Source organism: Mizuhopecten yessoensis, unplaced genomic scaffold, assembly GCF_002113885.1.
Source record: "Mizuhopecten yessoensis strain PY_sf001 unplaced genomic scaffold, ASM211388v2 scaffold2623, whole genome shotgun sequence".
NCBI lineage: Eukaryota > Metazoa > Mollusca > Bivalvia > Pectinida > Pectinidae > Mizuhopecten > Mizuhopecten yessoensis.
The window spans coordinates 242,145-262,264 of NW_018404638.1; the positions used below are offsets into that span (position 1 = coordinate 242,145).

The 20,120-nt window shown below is 39.7% G+C and overlaps 2 protein-coding genes across 3 annotated transcripts in view; one reads left to right on the forward strand and one right to left on the reverse strand.

The window, feature by feature from the left end:
- Positions 1-20,120, reverse strand: part of LOC110446190 (sarcoplasmic calcium-binding proteins I, III, and IV-like) — a 109,002-nt gene that overhangs the window by 15,931 nt on the left and 72,951 nt on the right. For both annotated transcript variants that reach the window (XR_002462439.1, XM_021491215.1), the window contains exons 2-3: positions 10,257-10,334; positions 3,917-3,969 (exon numbers count right to left, since the gene is read on the reverse strand). Coding sequence is in view for 1 of the 2 variants with exons in the window: in XM_021491215.1 (XP_021346890.1) it covers positions 3,917-3,969; positions 10,257-10,323 (120 nt within the window). In the remaining variant the exon portion in view is untranslated. The remainder of the gene's footprint in view (positions 1-3,916; positions 3,970-10,256; positions 10,335-20,120) is intronic.
- LOC110446191 lies at positions 10,862-13,712 on the forward strand. The gene is made up of 2 exons (XM_021491216.1): positions 10,862-11,257; positions 13,426-13,712. Exons 1-2 carry the CDS (start codon positions 10,964-10,966, stop codon positions 13,441-13,443), a joined length of 312 nt encoding a protein of 103 aa, XP_021346891.1. The 5' UTR covers positions 10,862-10,963; the 3' UTR covers positions 13,444-13,712.

Below are 20,120 nucleotides of genomic sequence, written 5' to 3' on the forward strand. Positions count from 1 at the left end.
GTACAAAGCGACACCGAAAAAGAGAGGCCGAAGAGACACCACAATAAAGGCGGCAAATGAGACACCAAAACAAAGGGGCCCAGGAGACATAAAAAAATGGGCCGATGAGACACCAAAACGAAGGGCCGAGGAGACAGCAAAACAGAGTGGGCTGAGGTGACACCACAAAAGGGGCCAAGGAGACACTGTTGTCGCTTTTGTCAAATAAACACTGGATATGTATATAAACTCAACATCGTGACTTATAAAACAGTCAAATCCAAAATGTTAAAGATCACACGAGACAAGGATCAAAGCGGCCATGTAACATAGGTTTATTTGTTTGTTTGTGTATACGTCCTATTAACAGCTAGGGTCATTTAAGGACGTCCATGGTTTAGGCTGTGGAGGAACACCGGAGTACCTGGAAAAAAAACACCGACCTGCGACACGTTTAAGTACCTGGCGACTACACCACCTAGACCTCCAACTCGCGACCCATAGTATAGGTCTCTTACTGCCTTATGGATAAACTTGTGAAGCAACCTACTTTAAGGGGAGGAGGACCTGGTGGTCTCTTATTAGACAGAGTTTTTTTTTTATTAGGTGTTGTCTCTTAGACAGACTCAAACGTAGAGTCTCACTCGTTAATTGCGCTGTGATCAGAAAACAAAGATTACAGTATCTGAAATAGTCCCACTGGTCTTTGTATAAAAAATATTAATAAAGATATCTCATATTTTTTTTTTTTAGATTGTTTGAAAAAAACCAGTATTGGTTTGGCGGATTCACTCATCAGTGTCCTGTGTGCAGCGAATACGAGAAATCGTTCATCGCGTTATAAACAAGCAAATTATTTTTGCCCCATCCTGCTTGATATTGGAAGCGCATATGCTGTACAACATCATGTAATACAAATACAGAAGTCTTCTAGCGTGAGGGAAGCGCCAGTAACTACCTGCTGGTGGTTTTCCATCTGGACTCGGATACCTGATGGCTATGGTCATCGATTATTACACAGATTCCCGCCCCAGCCAGGTAATATCCGGATCAGATGGCGCGAGCGATGGCGTCGTTCCCGTTGAGGCGGGCCGGTCTTGTATACATCATATCTATTGATTCAAGAGTTTTACCTGTCATGCTCCGCACATATATATGGCCTCCGAGAGCGCCGGTGCAAATGGAACATGAGATTTTAAAAAATGTGCAATTAATGAATTATTTTTTTATTGAACAAAGAACTGTGTCTCATTGTCTTTGATCGTAGATCGTGTTACGACTTCTACTGTGTTGATAGAAACGTTCATCAATGCTTGAGGCGACCCAGAAGAAGCGGACATACTGCAACAATGATGTAGTACACAGGTACGTCTAGATCAACAGCTACTTCAACCAAAGGGAGCAGACGTGTTCTAGGAACACCGCAGCATAAATTACACTAATACAGTTTCGGATTGATTGCTTCTGCTCATTTGTCCCCATCTTTGCTTAAAAGACAAAGTTACATGCTATTATTTAGGTGTGGCCTTATAATTTCATTCGTCATCCATTACAATGTACAGAACTCGCATTTTATAAAGGTATATCATGAAACTTGATTTATAGTTTATATTTTATCTATCAAATAGTTTAACTGATTTTCAACTCGTGTGATGAATCTTTTCCAATATGTTATAAAGATGAGATATAATAGTAAAGAATTAACCCTATTTCATGAAAGCAATGTCTTATCGTTTATTAGCACTCAGAAACGAAAGAGATCGGACAAAAGCTATGCAACTGTTTGTTTTAAAAGCCTAGACAACCTGATTCTGAAGCTTATACAAATTCTTTTCAATGGTTTTTTGTTGTTTGAAATGTCCAAACCGTTAAATCTAGCCTAATTGAAATGTCACATCCCAGACAAAGCGTATGAATTCTTCCAGTCAAATCTCAGTTGTGAGTGAAAAGTTATCTAAAAGACACGTGACGTCTCACTGCTTACATTAACATTTGATTCCTTCGGGAAATGTCAAATAAAAGGCGAAGACTTTGAATCTTAACAGTAAATCTTATTCTACTAAGGTTTATGTCAGTATCAATCGATACACGAGTAAGAAGATTTCCCTACAAACCAATGTTACGTAACATGGAGGGATTTGAACAGCTCTGCTCGGCCAATATCTTTCTCCTTTGTGTTCATATCTGTTTTTAAAATAGATTTATTTCCCGTAGGAAACGTTGTTTTTCGAGACGAATTAATAACGAAAATGTCTCGGTGGCGACTCCATATTGAGCCATCGTCTGCTTCCCTCCAGATTTACCGGGCACAACATGTTCAGGGCTGGAGTAATAAAAGAGGAAGTGAGTATAAAGTACGGAACAAGGAGGTAATTGCAAAAGTGCAGACAATATAATGCTGTCGAATTTTCGGAGCGCTGCGCTCCTATGTCGAGACACATTAATAGGGAAAAAAAGAACGAAACAGTTACAATACATCCGTACAGAATTGAAAATAGATAAAATAAACTAGGCGAGGGTTCTATTGTTTTTAAATATCAGTATATATTATTTCATTTTATTTAAGTTTTGTTAAGTTCTCGTGCTTAGCTTATGTTATCACCACAAAACCTCACTTTTGCTCTCTTAGTACAGACCGGAAGTGGGCGTAACCCCAGGTCCCGTTATCATGAAACCATTCTCATGCTCAAGCCAGGATTCTGTGCTCAAACAAACTTTCTTGCAACTCGCTTCGATCATGCCAAACGATACGAAAAGTCAAATGTAAACAGTGAAAACAGTATTTGGCTTCAAGTCTCTTCAAATTGTTTCCGAATCATTGACGAAATAAGTTTTATTTATTAAGTTATAGCATGAACAGGAAATTAAAGCTTGAGCACAAAGTCCCTACGCCTGAGCATGCGCACGGTTCATGGATACCGGCCCTGGTATCGAGGATGTACTTAGCCAAGGCGTTGTAGCTGGACGTGATTCTTGTATTGTTTACAGAAGATAACAGTTCAAACAAAACGTATCTGCTGTAGCCAACAGTTGTAGATGCGTAACGTTAAACATTGTTGTATGGTATCTTACTTGTTCCACTGTATTCTACATACTTCGGAACATTATAGACATTGATTTTTCGTTCTGTTAACCTTTAGCTCCCCTGTTGAGTCCTAAAAGACTATCATCTCTCTCAAAGCAAGTTGCCCTACAGGGATATTAAAAATGATGGCACTCGGAGATACACCCATATGACATTATAATGCAATAAAGTGTTACTTTGCTTGGTTTTCAATCAAATTATTAAAAAAAAAGTGTTTCATTTCTTCTTATTTATAACGATTATAACACACTATACTGTATATGATCTAACAACACCTCATCAGTGCTAATATTCTGGTGATGTTTCATTTAATACCCCGATGTTTATAATATTTTGTAAGTATTTTCAAAAAAACGAGAATTGTTAGGCCCTGATACAGATTGTCAGGAATAGAAATACAGAGGGCATGGTCCTGATGCTGGGAAGCGTAGTGTATTATGAGAGAATCGATTTAAGGATCCCCGTACTACTGCCCAAATATGAAAACATGTATTGGAATCATTTTTGAAAAGATAAATTTACTTTGCGGGATTTTTATGATAGCCTAATGAGATTAAATAAACAGAATATAATCAACATACGTGTTCTGAGTGTAAAATATTCTGCGGGGCCAGACCGGGGTTCGAACCCTGGACTTCAGTTTGTTAAACAATTGCTTCAAGCGATTGAGCTGCCTGGTTAACGAAAGTGTACAAGCCCAAACGTGCGACAGCAATATCCGAACGGGAGTTAAGGGGAGGTAACTGTGTACAGGAAAAACGGCACTGGGACAGGGAGCCTTAAATAAGATTGGTCTTGTGACATTGTTGTCTTTGAGAACAAATACATGAATAAATAAACAAATAAACAAACCTCGATTGCCAGCGTGAAATCTTTCTCCTCTATGTACCCGTCTTTGTTGCTGTCTGTAAAAAGAAACAGTTGCTCATGAAATATTAGGAAATATTGCTGACAAGTGTGAAATTCTTTAAGAATGAAACCAAGAAATAAAGAATAAGACTAAATTTGTTTAGATCACAAACAGGAATTGAAAACTTATTTTTGTGATCTTTCGAAAACGTCTGTTTCCTTTATCAAGCAAAGAGTGTAAATGACCGGTGTTTCGACCATAAACCGCCGAAAAAAACACTCTAAGCCACAGTGGGCCGAATCAGTAAAGTCAGCTGTCAAAAATCATAGAGACATTTCACCCAATTAGACTCTAATACTGCAGAAAGTTAGGGAGATGGGTAACATATTTACCCATTCCGCCCCTTATTAAATAAGTTTTCAATTCCTGCTTGTGCTCAAAACAAACTTAATATTTATACCAAATTGATGAATCTTATTCCGATTATAAGAAATTAACATCTTGAAGGTGTTGCCTGTTGCTTACTCGTTGTCGTAGACAACGATGCCAAGATGCTCATGGGAAAAAAATGGCTGTGCTATCAATGTCGCTTTTCCAACAGGCGTGTTTCCATGCGTATACGAATATCTAAATACTTATTAAAATTATTTAAAAGGTGCAAACATTATTTTCTGTACATGGAATGAAAATATATTATTTTGTGTTGGAGTGTATTTGTTTTGCAGTACAAACATAGAAAAACAAAGTTAGACCCCCAAATCTAAGTTGTACTCAATAAAATAAAAGGATTCCAGAAATACATGTAGCCACAAAATGAATCGCCGGAGGCTTCCTGACAGGTTTTTACTTACACACAAAATAGTTGTTAATGTGGAAAGGAGATAAAGGTTTTCTAGCTGAAACGGATGAAAACAAATATCTAATTTTTTCTTTAATTTTGACATACTCATATAGGGATTTTGCGTTATGTAAATATAGTGTATTCCATTCTTTTCTCGTTCATTTCAATAGGTGATTCCATTGTTTAACTGTATATGACTGAAATTGATTCTTCATGCCAGGAATCGTTTTTATCTTGCTGTGTATCACCATTACACGAAACCGTCAGCCATTTATATGCAACTATTTGCAAAATTAGTTAACAAATGAATATCAATAATCCTATCATTACTTTCAATTAAAAAAAGGTCAAGACAATATACCCACTCAACAGAAATTTGACAGTCCCCGACAGCTGTAGCAACCTTAATTAAAATGTGTCCAAAAGAATTGTTTCAGAAAAGATATGACGTAATAGCAAACATTTTATACATTGTCAACATAAATTCCCAAATTATACAAAGGTCATGTTTCAATCAAGTTTCATTTAACAAAGCCTTCATGAAAAAAACCTTTTTGAAATTTTCCCTTGTTGCAGACAATTTTAAAAATTGCATCAATATATGGTATTGTGGTATATCCTCGTAGCGTGCGATTATTACAGTGTACGGTTTTTGCATAATTATTAAAACGGTGCTTTCCTAACTCCCTCACCAGTGGGAAAAAAATGTTTTGGTAAATTCTTTCTTCTACCAAAATTTCCCAAAGTCGATATATTGATTTAAAGTGCAAATTACATACTTTTCCTGTTCAATTTAGTAAAAATAGGATATATCAATAGTAAATATGGGATCAAGTTTAGAAGAGAAAAGTGAAAATTACGAAAAAAAAAGACAATCGTCTGAAACTTTGTTTTACTCATTTCGAACATGACAATCTTAAACCGGAATTCCATGGGCACGTTGGTGTTTAAATTGATCTTTTGTTTTAGCAACGGGATGAGGTAAACGTTATACAACTTATAAAAAGCTTGTTCGGTATAGAGAGGTCACAATGTATAACGACAGATGACGATACATGGAATCTATAGAACCCTGTTTAAACTGTAACCTGTCTATAACGTTCAAATTGGTGTCCATTTTTGTTCGGTATAGAGAGGTCACACTGTTTAAATGACAAATGTCGATACACGGATTCTATAAAAACCTGTTAACACTGTAACCTGACTAGAGCATACATAAATATCTTGGTCTCTCAGTTGTTCGGTATAGAGAGGTCAAGCTGTATATAAGCAACAAATCACGATACTCGGGAGCTATAGGAATCTGTATATACTGAAACCTGATTATAACGGACACATAAGTGTTTTGGTTTACCGTTGTAGACAGGCCCCACACAAAAGCTCCATGTAGATGGCTTTACATGCCAATCTAGAGAGGTCAAGACAATTTGATTGAATTATCTTAATTACAATCTATGAAAAGCTTTAAAAAAATTGTAGAAACAAAAAAGGATTTCCATTTTAAAATGATTTTCAAGAGAGAGAGAGAGAGAGAGAGAGAGAGAAAAAACGACCAAAATGTATGGCGTTTATAGACAGCGTTAGCGATTGCTTGGCCGGCATCGTTAGTCTATGACACCCTGGGAACTTGTCAGACGCGTGGCAGTTCACCTTACCGTATTAATGCACCAATTACCGTCACTGGTCCAATAAACGTATCATTACGGTAACATCCTCATTGACACAATTACGGTATCACTGAATCTTAACGCTAGACACCCGAACTAACACAACTACTGTGTTTTCACGCTAAACGCCATAATAACAATTACCGTAACAGTGCGCTAAACACCATAGCCAACACAATAACCGCATCTTTACGCTAGACACTCTCACTGACACAATTACGGTATATATACGCTAAAAACCTTAGCATAATTACCGTATCAGTGTGCTAAACACCCTTACTAACACAATTACCATACCATTACGTTATTGACTCTTGCTGACCTATTGCTGTGATACGCTCTTGGCTTGCTGACCAACTGCTGTGATACGCCCCTGACTCTTGCTGACCTACTGCTGTGATACGCTCTTGACTTGCTGACCTACAACTGTGGTACGCTCTTGACTTGCTGACCTACTGCTGTGATACGCTCTTGACTCTTGCTGACCTACTGCTGTGATACGCTATTGACTTGCTGACCTACTGCTGTGATTAGCTCTTGACTCTTGCTGACCTACTGCTGTGATACGCTCTTGACTTTCTGACCTACTGCTGTGATACGCTCTTGACTTGATGACCTACTGCTGTGATACGCTCTTGACTTGCTAACCTACTGCTGTGATTAGCTCTTGACTCTTGCTGACCTACTGCTGTGATTAGCTCTTGACTCTTGCTGACCTACTGCTGTGATTAGCTCTTGCCTCTTGCTGACCTACTGCTGTGATACGCTATTGACTCTTGCTGGCCTACTGTTGTGATACGCTCTTGACTTGCTGACCTACTGCTGTGTGATACGCTCTTGACTTGCTGTCCAACTGCTGTGATACGCTCTTGACTCTTGCTGACCAACTGCTGTGATACGCTTTTGACTCTTGCTGACCAACTGCTGTGATACGATATTGACTCTTGCTGAGCAACTGCTGTGATACGCTTTTGACTCTTGCTGACTAACTGCTGTGATACGATTTTGACTCTTGCTGACCAACTGCTGTGATACGCTTTTGACCGTTGCTGACCTACTGATGTGATACGCTCTTGACTTGCTGACCTACTGCTGTGATACTCTCTTGACTTGCTGACCAACTGCTGTGATACGCAATGACTCTTGCTGACCTACTGCTGTCATACGCTCTAGTCTCTTGCTGACCTACTGCTGTGATACGCTCTAGACTCTTGCTGACCTACTGCTGTGATACGCTTTTGACTCCTGCTGACCTACTGCTGTGATACGCTATTGACTCTTGCTGACCAACTGATGTGAAACATTCTTGCCGACCTACTGCTGTGATACGCTATTGACTCTTGCTGGCCAACTGCTGTGATACGCTATTGACTCTTGCTGACCAACTGATGTGATACATTCTTGCCGACCTACTGCTGTGATACGCTATTGACTCTTGCTGACCGACTGCCGTGATTAGCTCTTGACTCTTGCTGACCTACTGCTGTGATACGCTCTTGCCTCTTGCTGACCTACTGCTGTGATACGCTCTAGTCTCTTGCTGACCTACTGATGTGACACGCTCTTGACTTGCTGACCTACTGCTGTGATACGCTATGACTCTTGCTGACCTACTGCTATGATACGCTATGACTCTTGCTGACCTACTGATGTTATACGCTCTTGACTTGCTGACCTACTTCTGTGATACGCTATGACTCTTGCTGACCTACTGCTGTGATACGCTATGATTCTTGCTGACCTACTGCTGTGATACGCTCTTGACGTGCTGACCAACTGCTGTGATACGCTCTTGACTTGCTGACCTCCTGCTGTGTGATACGCTCTTGACTTGCTGTCCAACTGCTGTGATACGCTCTTGCCTCTTGCTGACCTACTGCTGTGATACGCTCTTGATTTGCTGACCTACAGCTGTGATACGCTTTTTACTCTTGCTGACCAACTGCTGTAATACGCTATTGACTCTTGCTGACCTACAGCTGTGATACGCTCTTTACTCTTGCTGACCAACTGCTGTTATACGCTATTGACTCTTGCTGACCTACTGCTGTTATACGCTCTTGACTTGCTGACCAACTGCTGTAATACGCTCTTGACTTGCTGACCTACTGCTGTGAGATACGCTCTTGACTTGCTGTCCAACTGCTGTTATACGCTCTTGACTCTTGCTGACCAACTGCTGTGATACGATATTGACTCTTGCTGACCAACTGCTGTGATACGATTTTGACTCTTGCTGACCAAATGCTGTGATACGCTTTTGACTCTTGCTGACCTACTGCTATGATACGCTATGACTCTTGCTGACCTACTGATGTTATACGCTCTTGACTTGCTGACCTACTTCTGTGATACGCTATGACTCTTGCTGACCTACTGCTGTGATACGCTTTTGACTCCTGCTGACCTACTGCTGTGATACGCTATTGACTCTTGCTGACCTGCTGCTGTGATACGCTCTTGACTTGCTGACCAACTGCTGTAATACGCTCTTGACTTGCTGACCTACTGCTGTGAGATACGCTCTTGACTTGCTGTCCAACTGCTGTGATACGCTCTTGCCTCTTGCTGACCTACTGCTGTGATACGCTCTAGTCTCTTGCTGACCTACTGATGTGACACGCTCTTGACTTGCTGACCTACTGCTGTGATACGCTCTTGCCTCTTGCTGACCTACTGCTGTGATACGCTCTTGACTCCTGCTGACCAACTCCTGTGATACGCTATTGACTCTTGCTGACCTACTGTTGTGATACGTTCTTGACTTGCTGACCAACTGCTGTGATACGCAATGACTCTTGCTGACCTACTGCTGTGATACGCTATTGACTCTTGCTGACCACTGCTGTGATTAGCTCTTGAATCTTGCTGACCTACTGCTGTGATACGCTATTGACTCTTGCTGGCCAACTGCTGTGATACGCTATTGACTCTTGCTGACCTACTGTTGTGATACGTTCTTGACTTGCTGACCAACTGCTGTGATACGATCTTGACTTGCTGACCTACTGCTGTGATTAGCTCTTGACTCTTGATGTCCAACTGCTGTGATACGCTCTTGACTCTTGATGAACAACTGCTGTGATACGCTTTTGACTCTTGCTGACTAACTGCTGTGATACGATTTTGACTCTTGCTGACCAACTGCTGTGATACGCTATTGACTCTTGCTGACCAACTGATGTGATACATTCTTGCCGACCTACTGCTGTGATACGCTATTGACTCTTGCTGACCTACTGCTGTGATACGCTCTTGACTTGTTGACCAACTGCTGTGATACGCTCTTGATTTGCTGACCTACAGCTGTGATACGCTCTTGAGTCTTGCTGACCAACTGCTGTAATACGCTATTGACTCTTGCTGACCAACTGATGTGAAACATTCTTGCCGACCTACTGCTGTGATACGCTATGACTCTTGCTGACCAACTGCTGTGATGCGCTTTTGACTTGCTGACCTACTGCTGTGTTACGCTCTAGACTTGCTGACCAACTGCTGTGATACGCTCTTGATTTGCTGACCTACAGCTGTGATACGCTCTTGACTCTTGCTGACCTACTGCTGTGATAAGCTCTTGACTCTTGCTGACCTACTGCTGTAATACGCTCTTGACTTTTGCTGACCTACTGCTGTGATACGCTCTTGACTCTTGCTGACCTACTGCTGTAATACGCTCTTGACTTTTGCTGACCTACTGCTGTGATACGCTCTTGACTTGCTGACCAACTGCTGTGATACGCTCTTGACTCTTGATGACCTACTGCTGTGATACGCTCTTGACTCTTGCTGACCTAGTGCTGTGAGCCGCTCTTTTTTAAAAAACTCACTTACCGTATAATATGTTAAACACTCGCAGGATTTTGGCTTTCTGGAACTTAGTGAGCTCTGAGTCGGCCATCTTGAATTAATCTATAACAAAAGTAAAAAAAAACAATTGTTATCGAAATGGATACAGTACATGCATGTAACATTTTAATTAGATACATTTCCTTATTATAGGGTTATTTTCACAAACGTTCAACATATGAAGGTATTACAGGAAAGGAAAAATGCACGGCCAGACCGGGGTTCGAACCCGGGACCTTTCGATCTCTAGACGGACGCTCTGCCAATTGAACTACCTGGTCGCCGACGATCGACCCAGCCCAGTTCCTCTGCAAAGGAATAGTAGAATATAAGTTTCGCGTGATTGCAGCATGAAAAATAAAATCCAAGGAATTTTAGACAAATACAGTTCATAAATGATTTCACAAGGCCAAACAGAAGTCGGACTTTTGAAAGATACATAACAAAACAGCAAAACAACACAAAACACAAAAAAACTATTCATAACGCGAATAAGATTGTGAAAGGCTCTATTGCTGCGCCTGATGATCAAGGCCCTTTCCCGCAGGATTGTGACGTCACATTCATTGTGACGTGATAGATGCATATCTTGGATACGCTCAAGAAGTAGATTCCACACACACTTATTTGGTCTCACGTACAGTTATCAATTGCTCACGAAATTTATCATAAAAATCGCAGTCAACGTGTTCATGGAGATAAAAGGCTACAAGGTGGCGCCACTATGCGATACTGACGACATGGACGGATTAAGTCGACAAAGATGCCCAGAGGATCTCTTCCGAGCCAGGAGGGGATTCGAACAATGTAAATTGAACTTTCTGACCACTATGGTAGACAACTTGGATGGACAAACCGCGGGAAGTGGATTGTTTTATAAACGAATTGGCGATCAAGCAAAGGCCACCAAAACAGATAGAAACTTAGTTGTCAAGAAACGCCTAGAAATGGACCGGAACTGTCACGTCACGAAGAATAACCAAGAGGTATGATACGATAACAGTTGTCAATTTGTAAATATACTACTGACCTTACAATCTTTTACATTTTTTATTGTTATGAGATCAAATATATTTATGACAATGTACTGCTATTTAGCAGCATGCGTTTCAAATATTATAAATCCGTTAAGTAATTTAAAGTTTTAAGTTAGATAAAAAAAATCTTTTGTATTTTGTATAACTACGTGTATAAGACTGTCATTTTTCATTTATTTTTGTATAAAGATAAGACTTATATATTTTGCAACAATTATGAAACGTGTTTTCTCAACTTAAATTAATCACTCTTGTTGGCCCCGCCGAGAACATATAGAGGTTGTTAATGTGGGAGGAAACCAAACTCACGCGGTTGGGCAGGGGACAAAATGTCATTTAACAAACAGATCGAGGAATCGAACCCCGGCCGTCTTGGTTAAAGGCGAGTACGAAATCCCCTGCGCAATCAGAGCCACCACCAACATCACTGTGTAAGCTGATTCAACACGTTCCCAAATGCAGGTTTTTATTTGACATTGATCAATGTCATCCAAAATTGAAATTGGGGTTTGTTATATTAATGAGAGTACATGTATAATCGGAGTAAATTTACTTCAACACCGCATAACCGGCAGTGGATTCCTCCGCTTTGAATTATCAAATAAAATATAACACTCTGTTCATTTAACGAGTCTCTCCGTGTAAAAAATGTATTAAACCAAATTTTGATATAAGGGTCCATTTTACGAAAACGAGTAAATCTTCCTTTTAACTACTGGACCGCGTGTATTTAACTCATTCACCCCTAAAATTTCATAATGAACTATTCCAAACTTTGAATAGGAAGAGTTCAAATGTGTCTCCAGGGGTGAATGAAATTAAGGATCTGGAAAGAAAATCATACGGTTCGGGACATTTATGAGAAATAATAAAGATGAAATAATGATAATAATTCGAGGTTCGTAGATACCGCTTTATCACAACCTAGGTCGTAGGTCGTCTCAAAGCTGTTCACAAATCATTATCCGTGGTTATAAGGCCTTTGCAACAAACTATAATCAGCGACAGTGTTTTGAGTGTGAAAGTTCAGCTTGGCTAGACTGAGATTCGAACCCCGGACCTCAGACTGTTGTACTATCGCTCTAACCTTTTGAGCTACCTGGTCAGCGGAAGTGTACTGCCCCAACTATTCTTCAGTTTAATTTGTCAACCGGTTTGGCTGAATGTGATCATCTCTCTCTCTATCACATTTTTTTCTCCGACTCTACCTCTTTTACTATCTTTTACTCCGTTTCTTTCTCCGTTTTTTCCTCTCCCTATTTTCTTTTCCATATAAAAATATCATTAATAGATATTGCGTAAATTGCCTTATCAAGTTATTGTTTATATTCATGAAATTGAAGAAAAGGACTGTGATAATGGGCGGATTGGTCGAGTGGTTAACACTCCGGCCTGCCACGCAGGCGGCCGGGGTTCGATCCCCGAAGACGCCGTACGCATGGAATATTAGAGAAAGTATTTTTCTCCTACCCACACAACTCAGGTGGAGTATAAAATAGTCTGGGGTGGGTGTTGCGGTATCTGTGCTGTAGCATTCAAGTGAGGTGACACTATAAATGATACCGTTGGAAGCACGGTCCCACTACAAACAGAACACAATACATCTCTAGTAGTTAGCGCCTGATAAGGCAGCTAATATGAATTCCTCAATATTATATTGATTAACATATATATGCTTATTGTATTGACTGTATAAAATTGTATATCTATGTACTGTTAAGCGCTTTAAAGTGGCTTATGTTAGCTAGATAGGGCGCTATATAAAATGTTGTATATTTATTTATTTTATAAGTTATGAAAACGCGTCCAATTCTTTTGTAAATATTTATTTGCAATAAAACATGTTTAAATCAAAACTGTTCTTTTGATATATCCAAACGGAAGTTAAGGGAAGGTTACTGAATACATATAAAATACACAGTCCAGTGGGATAAGAGTTTTTAAGGAATACGTATGTATTTTTGTTTTTGAAACACGGAATCAAACTATTATTATTAATCTTTATCGTTTATTTTAAACTGAAATGTTTAACAGTTTATTGAAACGCGTTTAGCTATGTATAGTTTTCTTTAAAAAGGATTGCAAAATATGATCGTTTCCGAAATATTTCCTTACAGAACGTAGCCTCAATCTGACGTCCATGACCTGACGGAGTACATGTACAGTAAGTGTTGTGTTATTTGATTGCGAACGCTTGACCGATACATTGACCAGTGACCAACCAAACTGTCCAATTGATTGACCAAACTTGACCATTGCACTGGACATTGATGAATGTCATTCCTTATATGACCCGACTATACCAAATTAATACGTCTGGCTCTCGCCAAGTCTCGTTAAGTACAGAGCAGAACCAGCACGTGTCAGCCACACGTGCACCGGGCCGACTAAACAAGAGTTCACGTAACGCATCCATTTAATGTTTTGAAAGAACGATGAGATACGCTATTTTTTCCTTCTTTTTTTTTTCTTTTCAAAAAAATAATTCAGGATCGCTAGGTTTATATTGATGATTGTAAATTGTATTTAATCTTCCTTTATCAGCATTTAGTGCAGGTGCATGTGAAAGAAATCGAAATCTCAATTAAACCACGGGTTCAATAAACTGTGTTTTGGATTTTTTCCTGATATTAACGGTCTGTTAACACGAACTGTTCACAAATGTGATCCCGTACAGTGTTAATAAGTCACGAAACGTGCAATAAAATCTGATTGTGTTAAATTACATGGGAAAGCAAAGAAACATTGAGATTTCGCCAGGTTTTTGATATAACGGAGCTGAAATACAAAGGTTTATCAATTAACAGCACACTGTCATGGAATCATAGAAGGACATAGAAGAACTAATTGTCCTCATAACGAAAATTGACTGTTTGAGATAATAAAGTTTGATTGTTCGTGATAACGAAGTTGATTGTTCGTGATAACGACGTTGAAAGTTCGTGATAACGAAGGGTTGCTTGTTTGTGATGACGAAGTTTGCTTGTTTGTGATAATTAAGGTTGACAGTTGTTTTATGAATGTTTAGCTGTTGGCGGGTATAACCATTAAAGGGAAGACATCAAATCTAGCGTCCATCACGAGATGAACCAGGTTAAACAGTGGACATCGAGAGCTCTCTAGTAATCTTTTACAATGTAGTTAGTAATCTCATGAAATCTCAAAACACAAAACAAAATTTCACCCTTTAACTCATTCACCCCTGAAATTTCTGGAAATATTCCAAAATTTGAATTTGAAGAGTTCAAATGTGTCTTCGGGGTTAATACTCAATACTTGTCAATATAACGAAGGTTTGCTATTCATGATCCTGATGGCTGACAGTTATTGATAGCGACGACTGACTGTTTTTAACCACAAAATCTGACTGTTCGTCATAACGAAGATTGGCAGATTTTTATGATTTCTGTAGACAGAATGGGTCGACATCTGATTATATTGCCGTTCTGCCATTCAAGTTGATCGACGGCCTGTCGAATCCGCGGAACTTGTGCTTCATCATTTGTCATTTTCTCGTTTACAGACATAAGTAAATAAATATTTCACAACACGAGGAAAGTAACCAGTCTTAGGCCTCGTGTTTTCCCTTGTGATGCGGAGTGTTTCTTAATACACCAGCGTCCGTATCAGTGTCTAACTGTATGTCAAGTATTGCTTGTGTGTTAGTTTGATGGTATATGGTCCACTGATAAGGCCACGAAGGCCATATGACAACGTTTTACACTGATGATGGGGCCACACAACAGCTAAGGTCATATGACGACGGTGTCCACTGATGATGGGGCCAAGTAACAGCTAAGGTCATATGACGACGTTTTCCACTGATGATGGGGCCACAAAACAGCTTATGTCATATGACAACGTTTTACACTGATGATGGGGCCACATAACAGCTAAGGCCATATGACGACGTTTTACACTGATGATGGGGCCACACAACAGCTAATGTCATATGACGACGGTGTCCACTGAAGATGGGGCGACACAACAGCTAAGGTCATATGACGACGGTGTCTTCCGATGATGGGGCCAAAACAACAGCTAAGGTCATATGACGACGGCTTCGACAGATAATGGAGCCCCCTTTTTTAGTGCCACCAGACTAAAATATCCCGGCTAGGACACCAAAAGATTGTACACCGTCGGTTACACTATTCTGACGACGGACTCAGTATATTTGAAGGTACCTAAGGAGCAAGACATCAACGAAAAGGAAAGAAAGATCAGAGAAAAAAAGATAGAGAGGTTCATGTATTGTTATAGATGTGTTAGACAAGTCACAGACTCCTCTATTCCAGCTAAGCATAGGCAATATCACATGTTTCTGTTGCCTGTCTCTGTATCCCTCTCACGTTTCCATATAATACACTATACGGAAATTAGGTTTGTTATACGTACGCGTTCATCGACAAATTAGACCGTGCCATCCTCCGAAGGCATTTTACAGCCCCTCTTTACGAGAAACTTTGATTACACCAGACAATGACATTCACGACAGCGCGATACCCAGTTTCCGGTAATCAAGATGGTGGACAGAGCAATAAGACACGGGGGCGTGTCAGAAGGCAAGTATTAGTGTAAGTATGCTGTACAGGATGAATTTTTTTCCTCATTTGAACCTAATTACAATCAGCTCGAGTTTCATCGCCATCCGTCAAGAAGTATTGGCATCGTTGAGCGTCACTTACATGTACCTAGCCTTCACAACGACAGATATAAGCTAGAAACTCAGTTCAGAAAGTTCAATCAATAGACAACTGACATCGCCCATGCGTCAATCTAGTATGTCATTGAACCCATTTGTAATTACCTGTATTCTGGCGACCGGAAGTAAACATATGTGATAACCGGAAATGGGTATCTCTGGCGTAACGGGCGGCTTGTAATCGGTGACACTGAACACTGTAGTGCTGTTCTAAAGGGATTATAAATTATGATTGGAGACTTCATAACGGTAATTGTGTATCTGCACTAACTTTATAATAAGATTTATTTCAAAAACAATAATCTGACTTGGATAGAATAACTAACTGATTGGACTGACTGATCTATCGATCGATCGATACGCTCTACCGAATGAGCTAAGTCAAGTCGGTAGGAAGCGGCTAGTATTTCTCCAGGGTGACACACTCCCCCTCCAGGAAAAAAATCGTCCCGAGTGGGCGCCAATGTAACAGAGGTCATTGTTTATTTGTCCAATGCTAGGAGTCGAACCCCGGACCTCCGGCGTACTAGTCTTACGCTATACCGAATGAGCTAGGAAGAAATTCTCCCTAGCCGAGTCGGTAGGAAGAATATAGTGCACACAAATATAAGGAACACTAGAGGTTTTATTTATTATAAAGTCAAAACTTGAATACGGTAGCTTAACACTGCAGCCTGTTATTCTGACAATGTACTAACATGATGGCATGCAAAAAGACATACCAACGAAAGAAAAACTGAAGATAAGAGAAAGAAATGAAAGACAGACATGCTATAAAAACCTGTACATTTAAAGTAGCAGAACGATGGATATGCTGGAAAGCAGTGACATTTAAGAGAAATGTGTGGACACATTTCTGCAATTTGAAGCAAAGGACGTGCACTGTTTGTACATGTGCAATGTACTCACAAAATGTCCCCAGAAATCCTTCAATGGAATCATCCGCCAAACCCTGCTACATTGTAGGAGGCCAGAGTAATGCCATGTCTTCGTTAAGGTGACGTGAAGGTCGGGCCTTCAATGGACTATAAGGTAATAAGACAGTTCCCAATCGCAACATGCCCAAAGTACATACACTATAACTCGGCTGGGTCGTGTAACTAAATGCTCACGGGATTTGTCTAGAGTCTGGGCGTCCCAGGTCCCGGTATAATCTTGACAATTTTCTTGCTACATACTTATGGCCCCAACGAAATATACCCACATAATTTGAAGGCGATTGCGGTCCGGGGTTAAAGGCTGTTGAAGGAAGGATGTGTCGCTGAACAGAGTCTAATGGTCACGGGTTCAAATACCTGTCTGATTGATGCATTTTTTCAGCTATAGTCACATTTTGGACCCACATTAATACATGTATACCAACGGCCGTTATGTAATACTCAACTTTCGGTAGAAATCAATACAAACATTTTTAGACATGTGCATCATTACATCAAACCCAACGGTAGGTTTTGATAACTATAATTATTTTCCTTATTTTTATTAATGTGTGTACGTTGTTATATGTTTTTATGAAATTGCATTTCATTATTATGCCTGATTTCTTTGTTACATTGATTCTGTTCATTTTGAAATAACTATACAAGGCTGCATGTCATGAAATGTATAATTTATTCAAACGCGGATCTATTTCATAGTTTACACGATTTCTTATCTTTGTAACAACACCCCCCCCCCCTCCCCCCTCTTCATCATCCCCACTCCCATCCCGAAGCTTCCTTCTCCACCCTATCCTTCGCCCTTTCCCAAAAAACTTATATACATTATTTTTACCATATGTATTGAGGAGAGGACTTCATTAAGTTGAAATAACTTGTTGTCCAATCCATTTATATCTTTTTACAATAATATGTGTTTAAACTAAGTAAACATGAAATATTGGACAGGGTCCAAAGGTCAGAGGTTTGAAACGCAGTCTGAGCGATGTATATTTCCACTCTCGCTATAAGCGTACAATGGAGGGTCCTCTGGGATATCTCTGTTTATGTCGCGTGTGTACAAATATACCGACTAATTGAAAAATCTCCATCCCTTATTTGCACACCATTTCAGTATTTGTCCGATTGGAAACAGTCGTAAAAACCTGATTATGTGCCTCGTATGTGATAGGGGGCGAGGGACTTGTGTTATGGGTTGGCGCGTGCTTCTCCTATAGATTATTGGGGTATGGTCCATTATGTCAAACCAATCCACCACGTCCGCTGCGAAATCTCTCGAGATTAACAGCACACGTGACTTGCCCACTTAACGACTGTGAATATAAGCTTGCTGATATTTAAGCATTGAACTGTTTTTGTATGGTATATATGATCTATTTGAATGACACAGCTTTGCAAGCAAACAACATAATGCGCGCTAAATACCATACAAAAACAGTTCAATACTTATATTTACGTTTTCTCTGCCTCTTATGTTCGTTTTTAACTTACAATATACATTTAAAATTTAAAATTACCGCCTTATCGACAGTCAACACAAATTCGTTCAATAGTTGGAACAGCGTGTTGTCGCGTGCTGATTGGCAAACAAAGTTATAAACACTTCAATTTTATTCCACAATTCAGTAACAATAAAATTGCGTATGGTATTTCTATAGGGGGATTTAAGTTTATCAATAGAACTCTAAGCTGAAAGTTAGATTTGAAATTGTTTCGATTTTTCCCCGGAACAAATTTCGCGCATGGATAAATACAGGGAACACCGTGAATCCGACCTTGCCCTCCACGAGGGAGTTATTTCGAACTTTTCTCTTTGCTCATTTTGTGAAGAATCCAGACGTGAATTTATTTGTTAATGGTATGGGAATCTGACTACAGTCGGTAGATATTTAACAGCGTGAAACTGATAGCGTTTGAAGCGATTGATCTTGCGACGGAGCACAGGTTCGTTACAAATGTCTGAAATGTTTATGTTTGCTGTGACTCATATCAGTAGGTCTATAACATATGTGTCAATAGGTCTATAGAATATGTGTATTTCAGACATTTGTAACGAACCCCTGTTGATCAGTGCAGTGTAACAGACGATATTTCTGATAAATTGCATGAGCGTTAAAATTGTTTCCATTGCCGGCATTGGTGATTTCAACCGATGTGCATTTTGTACGATATTACAGACCTTGGTCTTGTTTTTGTTGTAATAAAGACCAGGTGTGTGTGTGTGTGTGTGTGTGTGTGTGGGGGGGGGGGGGGTTCCTTGTGGAGAAAAATTGAGGAACATGGTGAAAATACATGATTTTTAAAGAAAATCTTCAAGCTGCGGGGGTTTCCTGGATTCGGAGTAGGTAATGGCAGTGGTCGTATGATGACATGTAAAAAGCGTCTATTCTTTGCTTCCGTATGTTGCTTATCGATGCAACTGAAGGTCTCTCCCGCCCTGCCTCGATATCACTTTAATCCGCGGCTCTGCGTGTGAAGCTTGCCACGTTGGCCTTAACCATCATATTACCGCGTGACACTATTCCCTAATGGTGTTGAGGAGATTAACGCTACTGGGACGTATAACTGTTTCTAAAAACAAAGTATGCACTTAAGCTTTCAGCGTGATTGACATCAATATCTTATAAAACCTCTTAATATCGCTCATAATTCTACCGGCGAACCGTGCCAATAGCCAGGCCACTATAAAAGCGGCCAGCATCAGATAGTGTCTATCGGACAGGTTACTTTTTATAATAATTGGTACATTCAGCGTCTGGGTCTGTGTCTGTAGGTTCGATTCCGGATTTTTTTCAAGGAAGATAACTCTTACCCGGATCGAAGTGATTGTAAAATGTAAAATAAATTAATTATAAAGCCATTGTGTATATTTTGTTCAATTTCCCATTCTATATGTATAGATCTTCGTGTCCTGTTGGCTTTTAGCTTGTAGATAATCACTTTTATCCGTTCAAATTCAATAAAAAACACTTTGTGTAACATGTGTTACATATTTTGCGATAAATAAAATATTTGTAGGGTTAATTAGAAATGCTTCTTTTCATTTTATTATTGTTGTTATTGTTCCGAACAATGTCACACCCAAAAAAAACCCGGAAAATATTAAAATTGACGAAAATTCAATTTTTTGGTATTTTTTCCAAAAAAGTCCCCTAACTATCGGAGTGTT